This window comes from Urocampus carinirostris, chromosome 6 (genome assembly GCF_059441175.1).
Source record: "Urocampus carinirostris isolate Australia breed hairy pipefish chromosome 6, RoL_Ucar_1.0, whole genome shotgun sequence".
Taxonomy (NCBI): domain Eukaryota; kingdom Metazoa; phylum Chordata; class Actinopteri; order Syngnathiformes; family Syngnathidae; genus Urocampus; species Urocampus carinirostris.
The window spans coordinates 15214840-15229353 of NC_142354.1; the positions used below are offsets into that span (position 1 = coordinate 15214840).

At 39.8% G+C, this 14514-nt stretch overlaps 1 protein-coding gene across 4 annotated transcripts in view; it reads left to right on the plus strand.

Moving 5' to 3' along the window:
• atxn7 (ataxin 7) overlaps window positions 1–14514 on the plus strand; it is a 46514-nt gene that overhangs the window by 26077 nt on the left and 5923 nt on the right. For all 4 annotated transcript variants that reach the window (XR_015850708.1, XM_088338023.1, XM_088338025.1 and 1 more), the window contains exons 6-12: window positions 4196–4484; window positions 6089–6462; window positions 6570–6652; window positions 7874–8145; window positions 9160–9349; window positions 9437–9558; window positions 11035–12070. Coding sequence is in view for 3 of the 4 variants with exons in the window: in XM_088338023.1 (XP_088194149.1) it covers window positions 4196–4484; window positions 6089–6462; window positions 6570–6652; window positions 7874–8145; window positions 9160–9349; window positions 9437–9558; window positions 11035–12070 (2366 nt within the window). In the remaining variant the exon portion in view is untranslated. The remainder of the gene's footprint in view (window positions 1–4195; window positions 4485–6088; window positions 6463–6569; window positions 6653–7873; window positions 8146–9159; window positions 9350–9436; window positions 9559–11034; window positions 12071–14514) is intronic.

Sequence of the window (14514 nt, forward strand, 5' to 3'; positions counted from 1 at the left end):
TAGTTTTAAACAGTTCCACCGAGGTTGCAGATCGAATCTCAGGGGGAAGAGCATTCCACAACATAGGGGCCCAAATGGCGAACGCTCTCAGACCTGCGGTTTTCAATGCCCACCTGAGTTCAAAGATTCCTTGTGCTTTATTTTCTTTTGGCCTAACTACTTTTATCTTACTTTTATCAGGCCCATTCAAGGCAGAACAAACCCCTAAATAGTTGAAAAAAGATGTCTATTAAAGCACTTCTAAGAAATGCCTTGCCTTAAGGTTTGAAATTATGCAACCCACCTTTAAAAGAGTTCAAGTATGTAGGATCATCTGTCTTATCTTGTCTATGTAGACTTGTATGAATCCTAATTTGCGTGCGGGCGTGCGGGCATGTTTATATGTGGCTAATAGGCTCCAAAACGGCTGAACCGATTTTCGTGAAAATTTACTCGGTATAACTTTAGGCCTCTGGGAGTGTCTTTAGCTGGCTTTCGTGTCAAGGCAACTGCCTATAAATACCAACAAAATCGATAACCATCTGCTTTTGTGTACTAGCGGATTTGGAGCTACTTGTGGTTATATTGCTTTGGCACTCCCTTGTGGCTCCTCAGTGCTTTTTCAACAAATCATGGCTCCAACAACCTCGCTCAAGTAGAATGCCTGGTAATGCTGGGCCATTATGCAGATTTTTTCAAACAAAAATTATTTTTAGCTGGGGTTTTTTTTGTTTTGCGTTTATTAGTTCAATCATCAGCATGACAATGCAAATCAAACGGCTAAGAAATTAAGAAATTTCCCATGATGAATGAATGACAAATGGAATTTGTCTTGGGCAAAATAACAAACACTTCTAAACCTTTAGGAAATTCAGCTACAGTTTGTGCTCATCCACAAGATGGAGCTATTGCAGCTCCGTTCAAATTTGCACCGTTAACCACACACCTTTCATTTTCATTTCCTCTAGGAATGTATCTAAATGCCAACCTTGACATTTCTTTGTGACATTTTATCATGTCATAGTGCTTGGCAGATTAAATCCAATATTCAATCATTTATTTGCAGTAAGGAAAGATTTACTGGTATTCAAAAAAGGGTCTTCTTTTTGCATACTGCTTAAACCTTGGCTGATTTTTGTGTTTGGACTTCTTGATCGCGGGAATACAACATAGTCAAACCACTCTGAAAAGCAGGAAGTCATTTGGGATGCTGGCAAAAAGCCAGCTTGTGTCTATTTTTGCGATCCAAAACAAAATATTTTACCTTTGAGTTTGAAGACTTCTCTTGTTGACTGTCTTTAATCATTTTTTTGTGATTCTTTTGTGGAGCGCATGAGTCTGTGGGTGGTCGTCTTACGAAGTTTGTGCGCTGTGACTGGGCAAGAACAAGGCGACAGAGAATAGGTTGGGGCTGGGAGTATCACGGGGGCCGGGAGCGGAAGAAAGCCATTCTTCTGCTCTGGCAGGGTAGTTGGGGAGGCTGGTTTAAAAAAAAAAAAATTGAGAGCTATGGCCGTGATGATTGCAACATGTGCGGTTGTTATGTCACAATTTTTTGGTTGTTTTAATGAAAATGCAGTGTTTCAAAAATGTTATCTTTTGAGATGTTACTATCACTTGAAAGTACATGATAAAGAGAAGATTCATTCATCCAAATCTGAATGAGAAATTCAAAAGTATGTGTTTTATGTGAACAATTTCGCAATTGTTAAACACGCACATAAGTCAAGTCAGTCATCCAGCTCCTGCCAAACACGCTGAAGCATAACTTGAGTTACCTGCTCCAGCAGATTACTGTATTTTTTGATCTTTTTATATACAAATGATCGTCTTTTAAGTTAGTACAGGGAAATACATATATTTATAACAATAATAATTATTATTATTCAAAGGATATAACACTTTTTTGAAAAACCTTTGAAAATTGAGGTTAAAATTCAAAATACTAACAATAAAAAAATGTGCAAATAATCACGGTGAGAATATTATTTTTTTTTTTGGGCAATATTCCACGTGGCCACACATAAAAAGATAAGAATTTTTTACTGCTGCATATTTTTTCTTTCTTTTTCATTTTTATATTTTTCTAGTAATATATCGGCTCATAATACGGGCATTTTACTAAGCTTTTTTCAAAGCTTTGTCGTAAATAATTGAGATGAGGAAAAAATATCAGATGTATCTGTTATTGGACAGTTGTTGATTTTAATAATGATTTTTGATTTATTTTCTTATTTTCCAAGTTAAAATATGTAATTTTATTCTCAGGTGCTAACAATGCATTTTTTGTGCCTTATCACTAATACTAGTTTTAATTAACTCGTCCACTCCAGTGGCAGCGATAGATGTCAACATTTTCTCCAGCAAAGACGTTGGCCATTTTTTCGAATGACAAATCTCATCAATTATGTACATTTTTTTGCCATTCGAATGCAAGTGGCTCTGAGATGAATCAAATCAATTTTGAATTCAATTTTTATTTAATCAACACAGAAACAATACTTTTACTTAGACTAGTGGGGGTATTTGAAAAATACTAGGAAAACTCTTGTATTGGTATAAACGTGATAGCATCTGAAGCTTCTTAAAATTCTTATTTAAAAAAAACTCCAAACATTTAATTATGTTGTAAAAATATGACAAACTATTGGAATGCACATAATGCAAGAGCTCCAAAAGTTAATATCAATCATGCCTTGGCTACGAAATACAGTGGGACCTCGCTACTTCGCGGTTCCACGTTCGTGGGTTCAGAGCTTCGCGGGTCTAAAGAAATAATAATAATAATAAAATAAAATAATATATCGGCGAAAATCATGATTCACACTGGATCTTTTTTTTTGGTACTGGAGAAATTGGAAAATTGGCTTTGAAAGTCCCTAAAATGTACTTGAAGTTGGCCATGAAAAAGGTGTACAAACCCTGTTAACATTCGATTGCGATCTTTGTTGGGCAGGTGTCGATCTTCATTAACAAGCTGTCAATCTTAAATAAGTCTGCGTTCTCGCACTCTGATAGAATACAGACGCTGCCCTACTTAGGAACGAGATAGGTTCCGGACGATCGTTGGTAGGTTGAATTTGTTCGTAAGTTGCGTGCATATTTTGTATGTTTAAGGTTTATATCAGTATGTTAAAGGCTTTTATAAGTAACCTGTAGTATTATTTTACAAAAAAAAAAAAACATTTCATGAAATAATATGCTCCATAACGATGAATAAAATGAAGTTTAACTCACTTTTGGAAGATGGGCTTCAAGAGTTAGGCGACTTCCCCATCCGTGGTAGAAAGTGGCCGAAAAAAAGCGATGCGACCATTTTCTCAACCGCATCAAGCGTTCTTATTCCACTTTTATTTCAAAATAAACTGCTTGCCTCTTCTTTACACCGACCATATGGAATAGATGCACGAGACATTAAACAATACAAATGTCAAAGTTCTTCGTGCGCTGGAGATACAGTATAGTATGTTTACACACGAACTAGGAAGAGGAAGCCGGATTTCTTCGGGGTGGATGCTGGGTGAGCTCTCACAGCGCCACACGCTGGTACTGGCAGAAAGAAGCAGTACAGTAATGTCCTGTACTCGTACTCGGAAAAAGGTGCACAATACAAAATCGAACTTACAGCAATGTCCAGATATTTTTTGACATCCTGAAAAAAGTGTTCTTATCTGCCGTTTTCTGTAAGTAGAATGTTCGTAAGTAGGGGAGCATCGGTATTATAAGGTGGCGTCAAGTGAGTAATTATCAAATCTTTTTATTTTTTCCTCACAGGCCAATTAGTTTATGGCTTGATAACTATCAGCTCAATACTTGTCATGCATCCTTAATGAAATTTAACAAATGAAAGAAGCCTATTGCTTCAGTTATGATGTTCAGGATTCCATGTTGGAAGTACACTGTACACTGCGAGTATTTGTACATATGTTTTTCTCTAAAATCTTTGTCTGTAACCTCTTCATTATTCCCGCTTTCTTTCATCGTGTTGTGCTGAGAAGCTCGCGCATAGAACTGAAGCTCTTGACCTATCCGTTGTTTCTATTTTAAGGCCCATCTCGCATGGATCTCAAATGCTGCTGCTTAGTATTGTCAGAGCAGGATTTTTATGTCTTATTGTGGTATGCTGTTTTCCTCACCTGCCCGAACATGAGCATTCAATCATAGCTTGTCGTTAAAGGATGTTTCACTAATATCCTGTTGTTCTCATTCCATTTAGAGAGAAGACACAATTCCCCCATCAAGTCAGCATCCAACTCACCCTTCCCTCTGTCGGGAAGGAACCGGAGTAGTAGCAGCAGTCTCGGACCTGGACTGCTCTCAGGGCCTCTCATCGGATCGTCGAGCGTTAGTCGGACCGCTAGCTCCGGGTCGGGCTTTTTGGCCCCCGCCGCGTCCGCGCCTTCTTCCGCCAGCCCCAAACTACTAAAATCAGCCAAAGACAAGGTGTCGGCCATTCAGAGGAGACCTCCCTTCTCCGCCTTCAGGATGCTGCAGCCAGACAAGATGTAAGTTGGACACTAGCCTGGACTCAAAATATGTTTATGGAATTATACAGTAAAAAAAAGAAAATATTTTAACCAAAAGAACAAATTTTCTCTGTTTGATTTAACCAAATTTATAACACATTTTTGCCCCAAACGGTATTTGACACCAAAGTGTGGGGCTGGGCAATATGGCCAAAAAGTAGAATAAAGATTTAATCAGTTGACCGTAAAACAGGGGGAGGCAAACTTTTTGAGTCGCGGGCTACATTGTTAAAACTTTTGGCTGTAGGAAATAAATGGTTAATTGATTTTATATTATTTCTGCCTGCGCATACAGTGTCTTGATCTGATACCTTGGCAATGCATTAGAAAAATATATATCCTGTTTTTCTTATATATATATATATATATATATATATATATATATATATATATATATCTCATCTCATCAGCCGTACCGCTTATCCTCATTAGGGTCGCGGGGGGGCTGGAGCCCATCCCAGCCATCTCCAGGCAGTGGGCAGGGGACACCCTGAACTGGTTGCCAGCCAATCGCAGGGCACACAGAGACAGACAACTCATTCGCTCATTCACACCTAGGGACAATTTGCACCGGCCAATTCACCTGAAATGAATACATTTATGAATGAATGTCTCTGCAGATGTTAAGATGTGTATATTCTTTTACTTTAACTGACAATTTTATTCAATTGGTTTTGATACACTCAGAAAACCGTTACATGCTCCATTAAGCACTAAATGTTTCTAATATGCATTAAACTAAAAAAACAAGTGTTTTGCATGACCTCTATGAATATTTTAATAAATAAAACAAATACACGATTAAAAAAATGCAAATTCACGATTACTGAAACCATGTAAAACATATATTGAATAATTTGATTATACACAATGAAGTACAGTACACAATATTTTCTGAAAGGTGTATGTTTTTGGAAGTGGCGTCACAAAGGGACACCAAATTAACAAATTGCTTTTTTGTTGTACAGTACTTTAAACACTTTTTTTTTCGTTCAGCAGGCTAGATTAAAAAAAACTATCGAGCTGCAAGGGGTTTACAGACGGTAGTTTAGCCCACTTCTAGTGTATACAATTTTAAAATTTAACTTCAATTAATTCATTTAATTTCAAACAATAAACTAAATATCATTAACACATGCCAAGAAATGTGATCCTACCACAAACTTTCTTGAATTCAACAGTTGACTTGTTAGTAAAGAAACTGTTAAACCAAGAACTTATAGAGATTTAAATTGTTGAATATTTGAAATTAGAAAATAAGTAAACTAATTTGAGTTATTGACCAGCCCTGCGCTAAAGTCGACGTAAGATTGAGCTTTGTTAAATGCACTTTTCACTTAGTGACATATTGCTCTATGGTTATTTCTCTTTTTTCAAGTTTATTTTTCTGCAGGTTATATTTTTTTTGGAGGTGCCCAAGACCACAACGCTCATGTTAACGAAGGAGATTTTTGTTCTTGTCCTTCCAGCTCCACCCACTCGTGCACATTCGTGTCCTCTCATGCGTTTCTCAGTGCCTCCCTGTTCCTAACGCTCAGCTTCTTCTTCGCCACCCTCTTCATTTCTGTCGCCTTTTCTTGCAGCCTCACCCCGGCTGTCAAGGTGGAGAAGATGCATCTGAATGTGGACTCGTCAGCAAAGCTGCCTCAGGTCCCCTCTGCCCCTGTCGCCACTACCACCTCATCCTCCTCCACATCTTCGTCTAGCACCACTGTGAGCGCCAACACTACCACTAGTCCTGCCCCTTCCACCACCACTGCCGCCGCCATCACCACCTCCTCATCCTCGGCCCTCAAAGCAGGCCTTAACTGTCCTTCCATACCAAAGCCCCCTTTAATGGCCCCGGGTCAGATACCCAACGGCAAAGGCCACACTTTGGCCCTTTCTGACAAGAAGCAGGACGGCAGCAACAGCGGCAGCACCGGTAGCAGGCGCCACATTAACAGGAAACTGACAGGTCAGCTGCAAATTCTATAATGTTTCATACCAGCTGGCGAAATGTATGTCGTTTTTTTTCTCCCCCGCGATTGTGTGCATCCTCATTTTTTCACTTCTCCCCTGCAGAGCGCGAGTTCAATCCAGATATTCACTGTGGCGTCGTAGATGTGACAGCTCGGAAAACCTGCACCAGATCCCTAACATGCAAGGTAATGTTTGTTTGTCTGTTGGTTTTACTTTTCCATTATTTTTCTTTTTTCTTTTTTTTTTTATGAAATACAAAGTTGCAATGAATTTAAAATCAACAACGTTGATAAACAATTGACAAAACAGAAGGGAAAAAAGGGAAGACGAGGAAAAGCAGGAGATTATTTTGGTTCTGTGCCCCTGACAGTCCAAAAACTTCTCACAATAATCTAATTAAGTAACCAGAATAATATAACCAGGTAATGTATGTATATATGTAATATAAATATGTAATATAAAAATATGTTATATAAATCAAAACTCTGTTGGTTAATATTCTCATGTCACTAAACATGCAGCCATTGACACAAATTCCTGTTTTTGCAGTGTTAAAATTGGGAATGAACAGAAAAAGAAAATTGGGGCCCAAAACCGAAAATGTGAAATTTTTGCCCGAAAACTGTAATTGAAACATCGGGGGGAAAAAAAACGTATTTTGCACTGTTCTGCTAAAAGAGGAACAAAAATCACTAGATAGGTGTTTCATTTATTAAACTCTCATAAAATGACGAGAAAGGCATTTAAATGCCTAAAGAATTTGAGTGATCTACAAAGGGATTCAAAAATGTTTAGAAATTTAAAATCCAAATAATACAAGCAAGTTCATTGTACTTTGAGTGAAGTGGCTGCTTATAACAAAAAATAAGTAGCTTGTACCTGGTACACTGCACAAGTTCCCCTTTTTAAGTACATGTTTTTGGGCCATTTCAGTGAATAGTGACAAGAAAACAAGAGTATGGGGGAATTGGAGATCATGGTGCGGTAGTCGAAGCAGTCCAATGCAACAAATGAGTCATACTCGTATGTTCTCCAAAGTAAAGTAATATTTATGAATTAAACTCGCTGTGCATTGCTTATCGCAAGCCAGCCAATCAAATTCCGGAAGTGAATGACTGAACTTTACACGCATAGTACAGGTTTACGAATTAAAACTTCTGAACTTTAGTAGGTGAACTCTGTAGTGATGGCATGTAAACATTAGCCAATGTCTGGCTCACAAAACTGGAAGCAGAGGGACACACTAACTACAGAGAAATTGTCTTTTTGGTTCAAACAATTCACGGAGCTCCTTAAGTAAACCACTGTAAATAATTGCCAGTTGAAATTGTTATCATTATATCGTCAAGACTGAGCAGGTGCTTTTTGTCCAAAATAATTTCTTATTTATGTTTTTGTCCCATCAGACACATTCCTTGAGCCAGCGGCGGGCAGTGCCAGGACGGAGAAAGCGTTTTGACACATTGCTGGCAGAGCACAAGAACCGAACAAAGGAGCGCGAGCGAGAACTCCACCAAGCCCATTCGCAACCTCCCCCTCTCAGGGACCCCCACCCCTCCAACCATCCTTCCATTTCTTACGATGTCCATCCGGCGGCCCACGGCAACGGTACTGCAGCAGACGCCGCCAAAATTCCGACATCCAACAAACCCAAATTTCACAGCCCTGGTCTTCCAAGGTCAGTGATGCTCCTCCTTCTGTTAAAATAAATCAAAAACTTATGACACTTTCAAAGGCCATTGACAGCTAGAGCCTGCATACATCAACTTAAATGAATTACCGTATTTTCTGGACTATAAGGCTCACCGGAAAAAAAACAAATTGGTCAGACATCTGGAAGTGCGCTTTATAACCTGGCTCGCCTCATATACTGCAAAATATGGTTGACAAGATTGGAAATGCATTGAGTATATGTGTGCTTGTATACACAAAGTTTTACGGTATGCTATTGTACTTCTGCAATGATTGATCAATCGAGTAACATTCTAACCCAAATCGCGAAACATTTAGATGTAATATGAGTCGAACCCGGGTCATGGTAGTGAGAGCGTCGACATTTAACCACTAGATCACCGGTGATACAGTGGACATAGGGAAAGGCATTACATTTTATCACACTATTTTTTTCTCACGGTGCCAGAAACGAATGTTGGAAAATGGAGAAAACAAAGTCATCCTAAAGGGTATGAACAAACGCAAAGTCCGATTCAGCATTAGATACATGTAACAGTTGTTTCCCTTGCCATTATTTTTTTGCGTTTATTTCTTTCAGGATAGCTTTGTTTTCTCCGTTGTCTAACATTTGTTTCTGGCACTATGATTAAAAAAGAATGTCAAAGAGACAAAATGTAAAGCCCTTTCAAATGTGAACTCTATCACTGGTGATCTAGGTGGTAATTGTTGACGCTCACACTGACCCGACCCGGGCACACCATGTTTAGGGACTGTGATTATCGTTATTATTTTTCGACCGATCCAGCAAGCAATCATTGCACTAATATATACCATGAGTGTATAAAACGTGCGATGGTTTTGGCTCTGGCTGTAGTTTAAACTCCATGGCGCCTTATAGTCCAGTGCGCGTGTATAAGGCACACTATTTTGAGAGGGGGAAAATAAAGTACTTAAATGGAACTTGACCGTTTGATTTTGTTCCGAGTTGAGAATCACTTTATATTCTCTGTGCAAAAAGAATAAACAACACACACGTGCCCGGTACCCCAGCCGACCCCGCCATAGTCCACGAGTCCCAGCACCATTCCCAAAGTGCTCCCGATGGGTTTTCTCGCGCCTCCAGCGACGAGGGAGAGAATGAGGAGCGTGACGAGAACGCTGAGAAACTGCACTGTCACTATTCAGGTTATCATCCTCGACCGGTAGCTGTAAGTATTTTATGATAATTTTCACACTTTCCGCAAACTTTCACTAATTTGTTTTGTACCAGCAAATAATTCCGGCTCCGTTTTCAGTACTGTAATTTCGGAAGTCGACTGTTTGGGAGAGGTTTTTACTCCTTCGACAGGCGATGGGACAAAGTGCGATGTGTCTTCTCTGCGATGATGGACAAGCACGTCAACTCTCAGATGTGGAAGTAAGCGCCTGGGAATTTTTCTTATTTTTTGTGTGTTTTAAAAACACATGTCTTATCACAGCTTCTGCTAATTTCAAAATTATTTCAAACAAAATAAAATGTTTGTCTGGCATCCCGCTGTTATGTTGTGCTCTTGGCACTGTTTTTTTTTTCGCATTAGACAATACAGTGCCATCTAGTGGTCAAACATTACACACTGGGGCTTTATCTGAAATAAAAGTAATTTAAAACGATGAGTAGTTTTCCTTAAATATTTTTTTTCTTAAAATGCATATATTTTGACAATATTTCGTCAAAGAATATTCAGCCATTTGCAGTTTGGTTTGCTTCTTTATGAGATAAATAATTTTAAAATGCTTGCAACAAGAAATAACCGTGTGCCTTTAAACAATATTTTTTCAAGTTGATTTTGGTCTTTTTACTTTGTATATCTTTCCATTTAAGTATTGTATTTTTTCAGATAAACCTGCAAGAATTGTTACTCCATTGACAAATAATTTTGACCTGTAATTTTTCTCACTTTAAATAATCATAGCATTGGAAGAAAAAATACCTAAAAGCAAAAAACTACAGAAACGGCAAAACCAAATTGGAAAAGCAAAATATAAAATGAGCTAGAATTTGGCAATAGGACGGATATTTTTTCACTAGCAGATGATAGTTTTGCTTGGTTAACAGTTTTTCTCATGTTTTTATATTTAAGCATGTTTTTTCCCTTGTTTTACAAAAACAAAAAAATAATGTTTATATATTTGTTTCAAATTATCCCTTTTCTAGGTAAATAGGTTCTATTTTTTTAAATATATTTTCACTGTTTGTGAAGTAATAAAAATAATAGACCCCCCCCAAAATATATTAATAAACGTATTAAAGATGTACTTGCTCATAGGTTAAGATTTTTTTAACTGTTATATTTATCTGTAAATGAAAATTGTAAGGGGAGTTAATGTTTACTGATCCCTTAACCGCCAGGGTTTCAGGGGCACCACTACTTTTGGTCTGCCTTGGAGAAGTACGGCCTAATCCAGGCCGTTTTTAGGAATAGGGGTTTGCTTCCCCAGATGAAACAAAGTACTGTTTTTTATGGTAATACGTAGCAGGAGAAGTTTCCTGATCTGACTAGTATACGACACATTCATCATCTGGTTGCCGTCTTGTTTTCGTTGTAAAGCTTCATCCTGCTCCACAGATGTGAGCTAGACCTCGGAATAGACGAGCAGCAGCGTGTGACGATACTGATTCTCGATTGTAAATTAATGAGGAAAAACTACTTTGTTCCGCAATTTGAGTATTACATCGTACAATATGCGTTGCATCACTTGTGGCTTTCATATTTTGGTTGAAAATTTAGAGTTACATTATGTCCTTTAGGAAGTACATATCTAAAAAGTGTTATAAAAATCAATTTTGATTAGATATGATTCACTGTAAGTTAAGAGTCGCCTGAAGTTGATATATTTGATTGTGTGCTTTTAGAAAAATCCCCTTGGCCTCAGAGAACAGCTCTTCTTTTGCACCCCCCCATAGGACAAGCACAAACCCTCCCAGTAGCACCCCTTCGTCTTCAGGCTTCCTGGGCCTCCCTACCGCCATGCCCCAGTCCCCTTACAGCCAATCGTTGGAGGGCAAAGCTGTGCTTTCCTATGGGACCACCTTGAATGCCCGCGGCTCTCCGCAGGGGGGGCCTGAGCACCCGGCCCACGGCACCGCCCAGGCCCGACAAGTGTCTTCGTCGCCGCAGATGCCTTCAACCCACTTGTCCTCGTCTCCCTCGGGCCGGGCGCTCAAGTCCCGCCCCCCCGGCGGTACCTCCAAGGCTTTACCCGTTAGACCCAAGGAGATCTCCGCCTCGCCTGTTGTCGGCAACAGTAGCAGCACCGGCCTTAACTCGGCAAAAAAACGAAAGAACAGCTCCATCATCCCATCGTCTCACGGCTCCTCGGAACCCGCTAGCGCCAGTTACCCCCTCAAGAGGAACTGCGCCAACGCGGGCAGCTCAGGGAGCGCATACCACCACGGTTCGCTCGGATCCACAACGCTATCTTCCTCCCACAGTGGTGTCCACACCGTGGGCCTCAGTTGTGGCCCCGGCGGGCGCAGCAACTCGCTAAGCCTCAAGGCGGAGTCTTCGGGAGGGTCTTCGGGCGGTTCTTCGGGTCTGCCAGCGCGGGGTCCACCCTCGGGCAGTCCAGCCGAGTCCATCAAGCGCATGAGCGTGGTGATGAACAGCAGCGACTCCACTCTTTCCCTGGGGCCTTTCGTTCACCACCAAACCTCGGCCGAACACCACCCCGGCTTCGGTCACCACCCGTCGGACGCCAAAAAGAGGAAAACCGCCCCGTCTTCTGTCGGAAGCGGGCCGGGTGGGGGAGGCGGACTAGGGGGTGGCGGGGGGCCCGGGCCAGGTCGGAGCAAGGTTTCCAAGTCAACCCCTGTCAACAACATCCACGGCAAGAATGGGCGCAACATTCCAGGGACACCAGGGCTGCCCAACAATTCCCATTTACATCAGGTCAGTCAACTGGAAAAACATTTCTGGCATCCACCAATTATCCTATTGCTCTTATTTACTACTCTGTTCATTCTGTTAAAAAACGGGGGTAAAGTACGAAAATGAGAAACATAATCTTTTCTATGTTATTTATTCTACCAAAAGTCCAGTACAATTGAGAATTTCTTTTTTCAGTAACTTAAGAAAGATGAATAAAATCTTTTGCCCGAAGATAGCTGGGATGGGCTCCAGCACCCCTGCGACCCTACTGAGGATAAGCGGTACAGATAATGGATGGATGTTTTGTATGTGAGGCACACGCAGGCCTTGTTTCTAAATTACACTGCTAAAACAACAGTAGTTACAAAAAATGAAGTATTTTTTTCGACTAAAAATATTTTTCTCTTGCAGATAATTTAGCTAATTTTAAACAACATTTTTGTTATTGTATATTTACCAATACATTATTTAGGATTCATTTTAAGTAACGTATTCCTAAAATGAGCAAACTTACTGAACTAAAAAAAAGCTACAAATGATACAAAAATAATACAATACTACGAGAAAGAGAAATGAGAAAAAAAATCTCTGCCATACCAGCCAATTTTCATATGTAGTAAAATTGGAGTGCAATAAATATATTTTTCCCCTATAGGCAGAAATGTTTGCACAATTCAAGTGTACTGTATTTCTTTTACGTTTTAAATTTTCACCAGTAAAATAAGAAAAAAAAGATTATTCTCTTAATATGTCATATTCTCCCTTTTCAAGTAAGAAGTCTTTCAAATTAGGTAAAATAACAACATAAAAAACTTCATATAACCTGCAATTTATTATCCATACACTTTAGGTCCCTCATTTGTGTTGTACAAACTGACAAACTTTTTATCCTTGTAAACCACGAACAGGCTTGAAGCAGCAATAGATCAGTAAATAGAATAAAACTCTGCATTTTGTGAAGTGCATTCTGTGGCCAGCTGCAAAGTTAGTCACAAAAGTACCCAACGATTCTCATCAGAAATCAAATGGTTTTAACAACTGACGTTTGTTCTTTGGACTGCATCAATTTGATTACAAATATGTTTGTCAAGCAGTGTCTGGCATAATGCTCAAGCTCTCCTTTCTAGCAAAATATATGCGTATAAAATCTACAATACATGCCATCAAAACCATGTTGGCCTGAATGTTACTCGAATCTTATTGAGGCGAGTTTCGTTCAACTGTCTGACGTGCTTCTCTTTAATTGTTGGTGCTGCCATGATGCGCAAGGTCTGCTTTGAGAACTTTGCTAGTACCGCATTTTTCGGACTACAGGCCAAGGTTTACGAACATTACATGATTGACATGCCTGTTAAATTCAGTAATGGCGTAAAATATTAAGAGCTGTTCAGATAACTCTAGCATAAAGAACATGCTTACCAAACTATGTTTCACCCCGAATCACTAAATCCAATTAAATATATATCCTGGGTGTCTTTTTTACTGATAAACAACTCCAAATCAGGAGGAAAACTATTTGCCGCTTCGCTTCCTCTTTCCCATTTGAAAAATGTCCCCCACACTACGAGGCAAGGTTAAAATGATCAACATTGTCCTAGAGTGCCTTCTTGTGGTCTAGTGTGAGCATAACATGTAAAGTGATATACACTACCAGTAATAAAAGTTTAAAACTCAATTATATCCATCCATCAATCCATTATCTGCACCGCTTATCCTCAGTAGGGTCGCGGGGTGCTGGAGCCCAGCCCAGCTGTCAGTGGGCAGGGGACACCCTGAACTGGTTGCCAGCCAGTCGCAGGGGACACAGGGAGAGACAATTTGCTCGCTCATTCACACCTAGGGACAATTTGGACCGGCCAATCAACATGACATGCATGTTTTTGGAATGTGGGAGGAAAGCAGAGTGCCCGGAGGAAACTCACGCAAGCATGGGGAGAACATGCAAACTCCACAAAGGAAGGTTCGATCTCATGACCCCAGAACTGTGTCGCACACGCTATAACCACTGTTCCGCCATGCTGCTTTTATTTATATGATAATGTGTTAATTATTTGACATGTCTCACCGATATATAAGTCGCACCCTTGGCCAAGCTATGAAAAAAACTGCAACATATGGTTCGGAAAATACGGGAGTCTTTTTATCTGCTGTATCTAGGCTCGCAAACTTTTTACAGTTCGGTACGCGTACTTGATGTTGACACGGTCATTTCTGTATGTTACTGCTTTGCGCATGAATGACTCTCAGCAAAGATTATAATCATGTAAGACTTACTCTTGGAAAAGTGTGTCAGGCGACATTAGTTGACAATGGATTTCATGGTCTACGTTTTCTATTATATCGATTTTTGTTGACAACGCTGACCAATCGTTGCAGCTGTAATTACAGTTAGCCACGATTTTCTGGGAGGTATACTTCAACCAGCTTGAAAGGCCGTAGAATAGATTGATTTTGACGATTTTTTT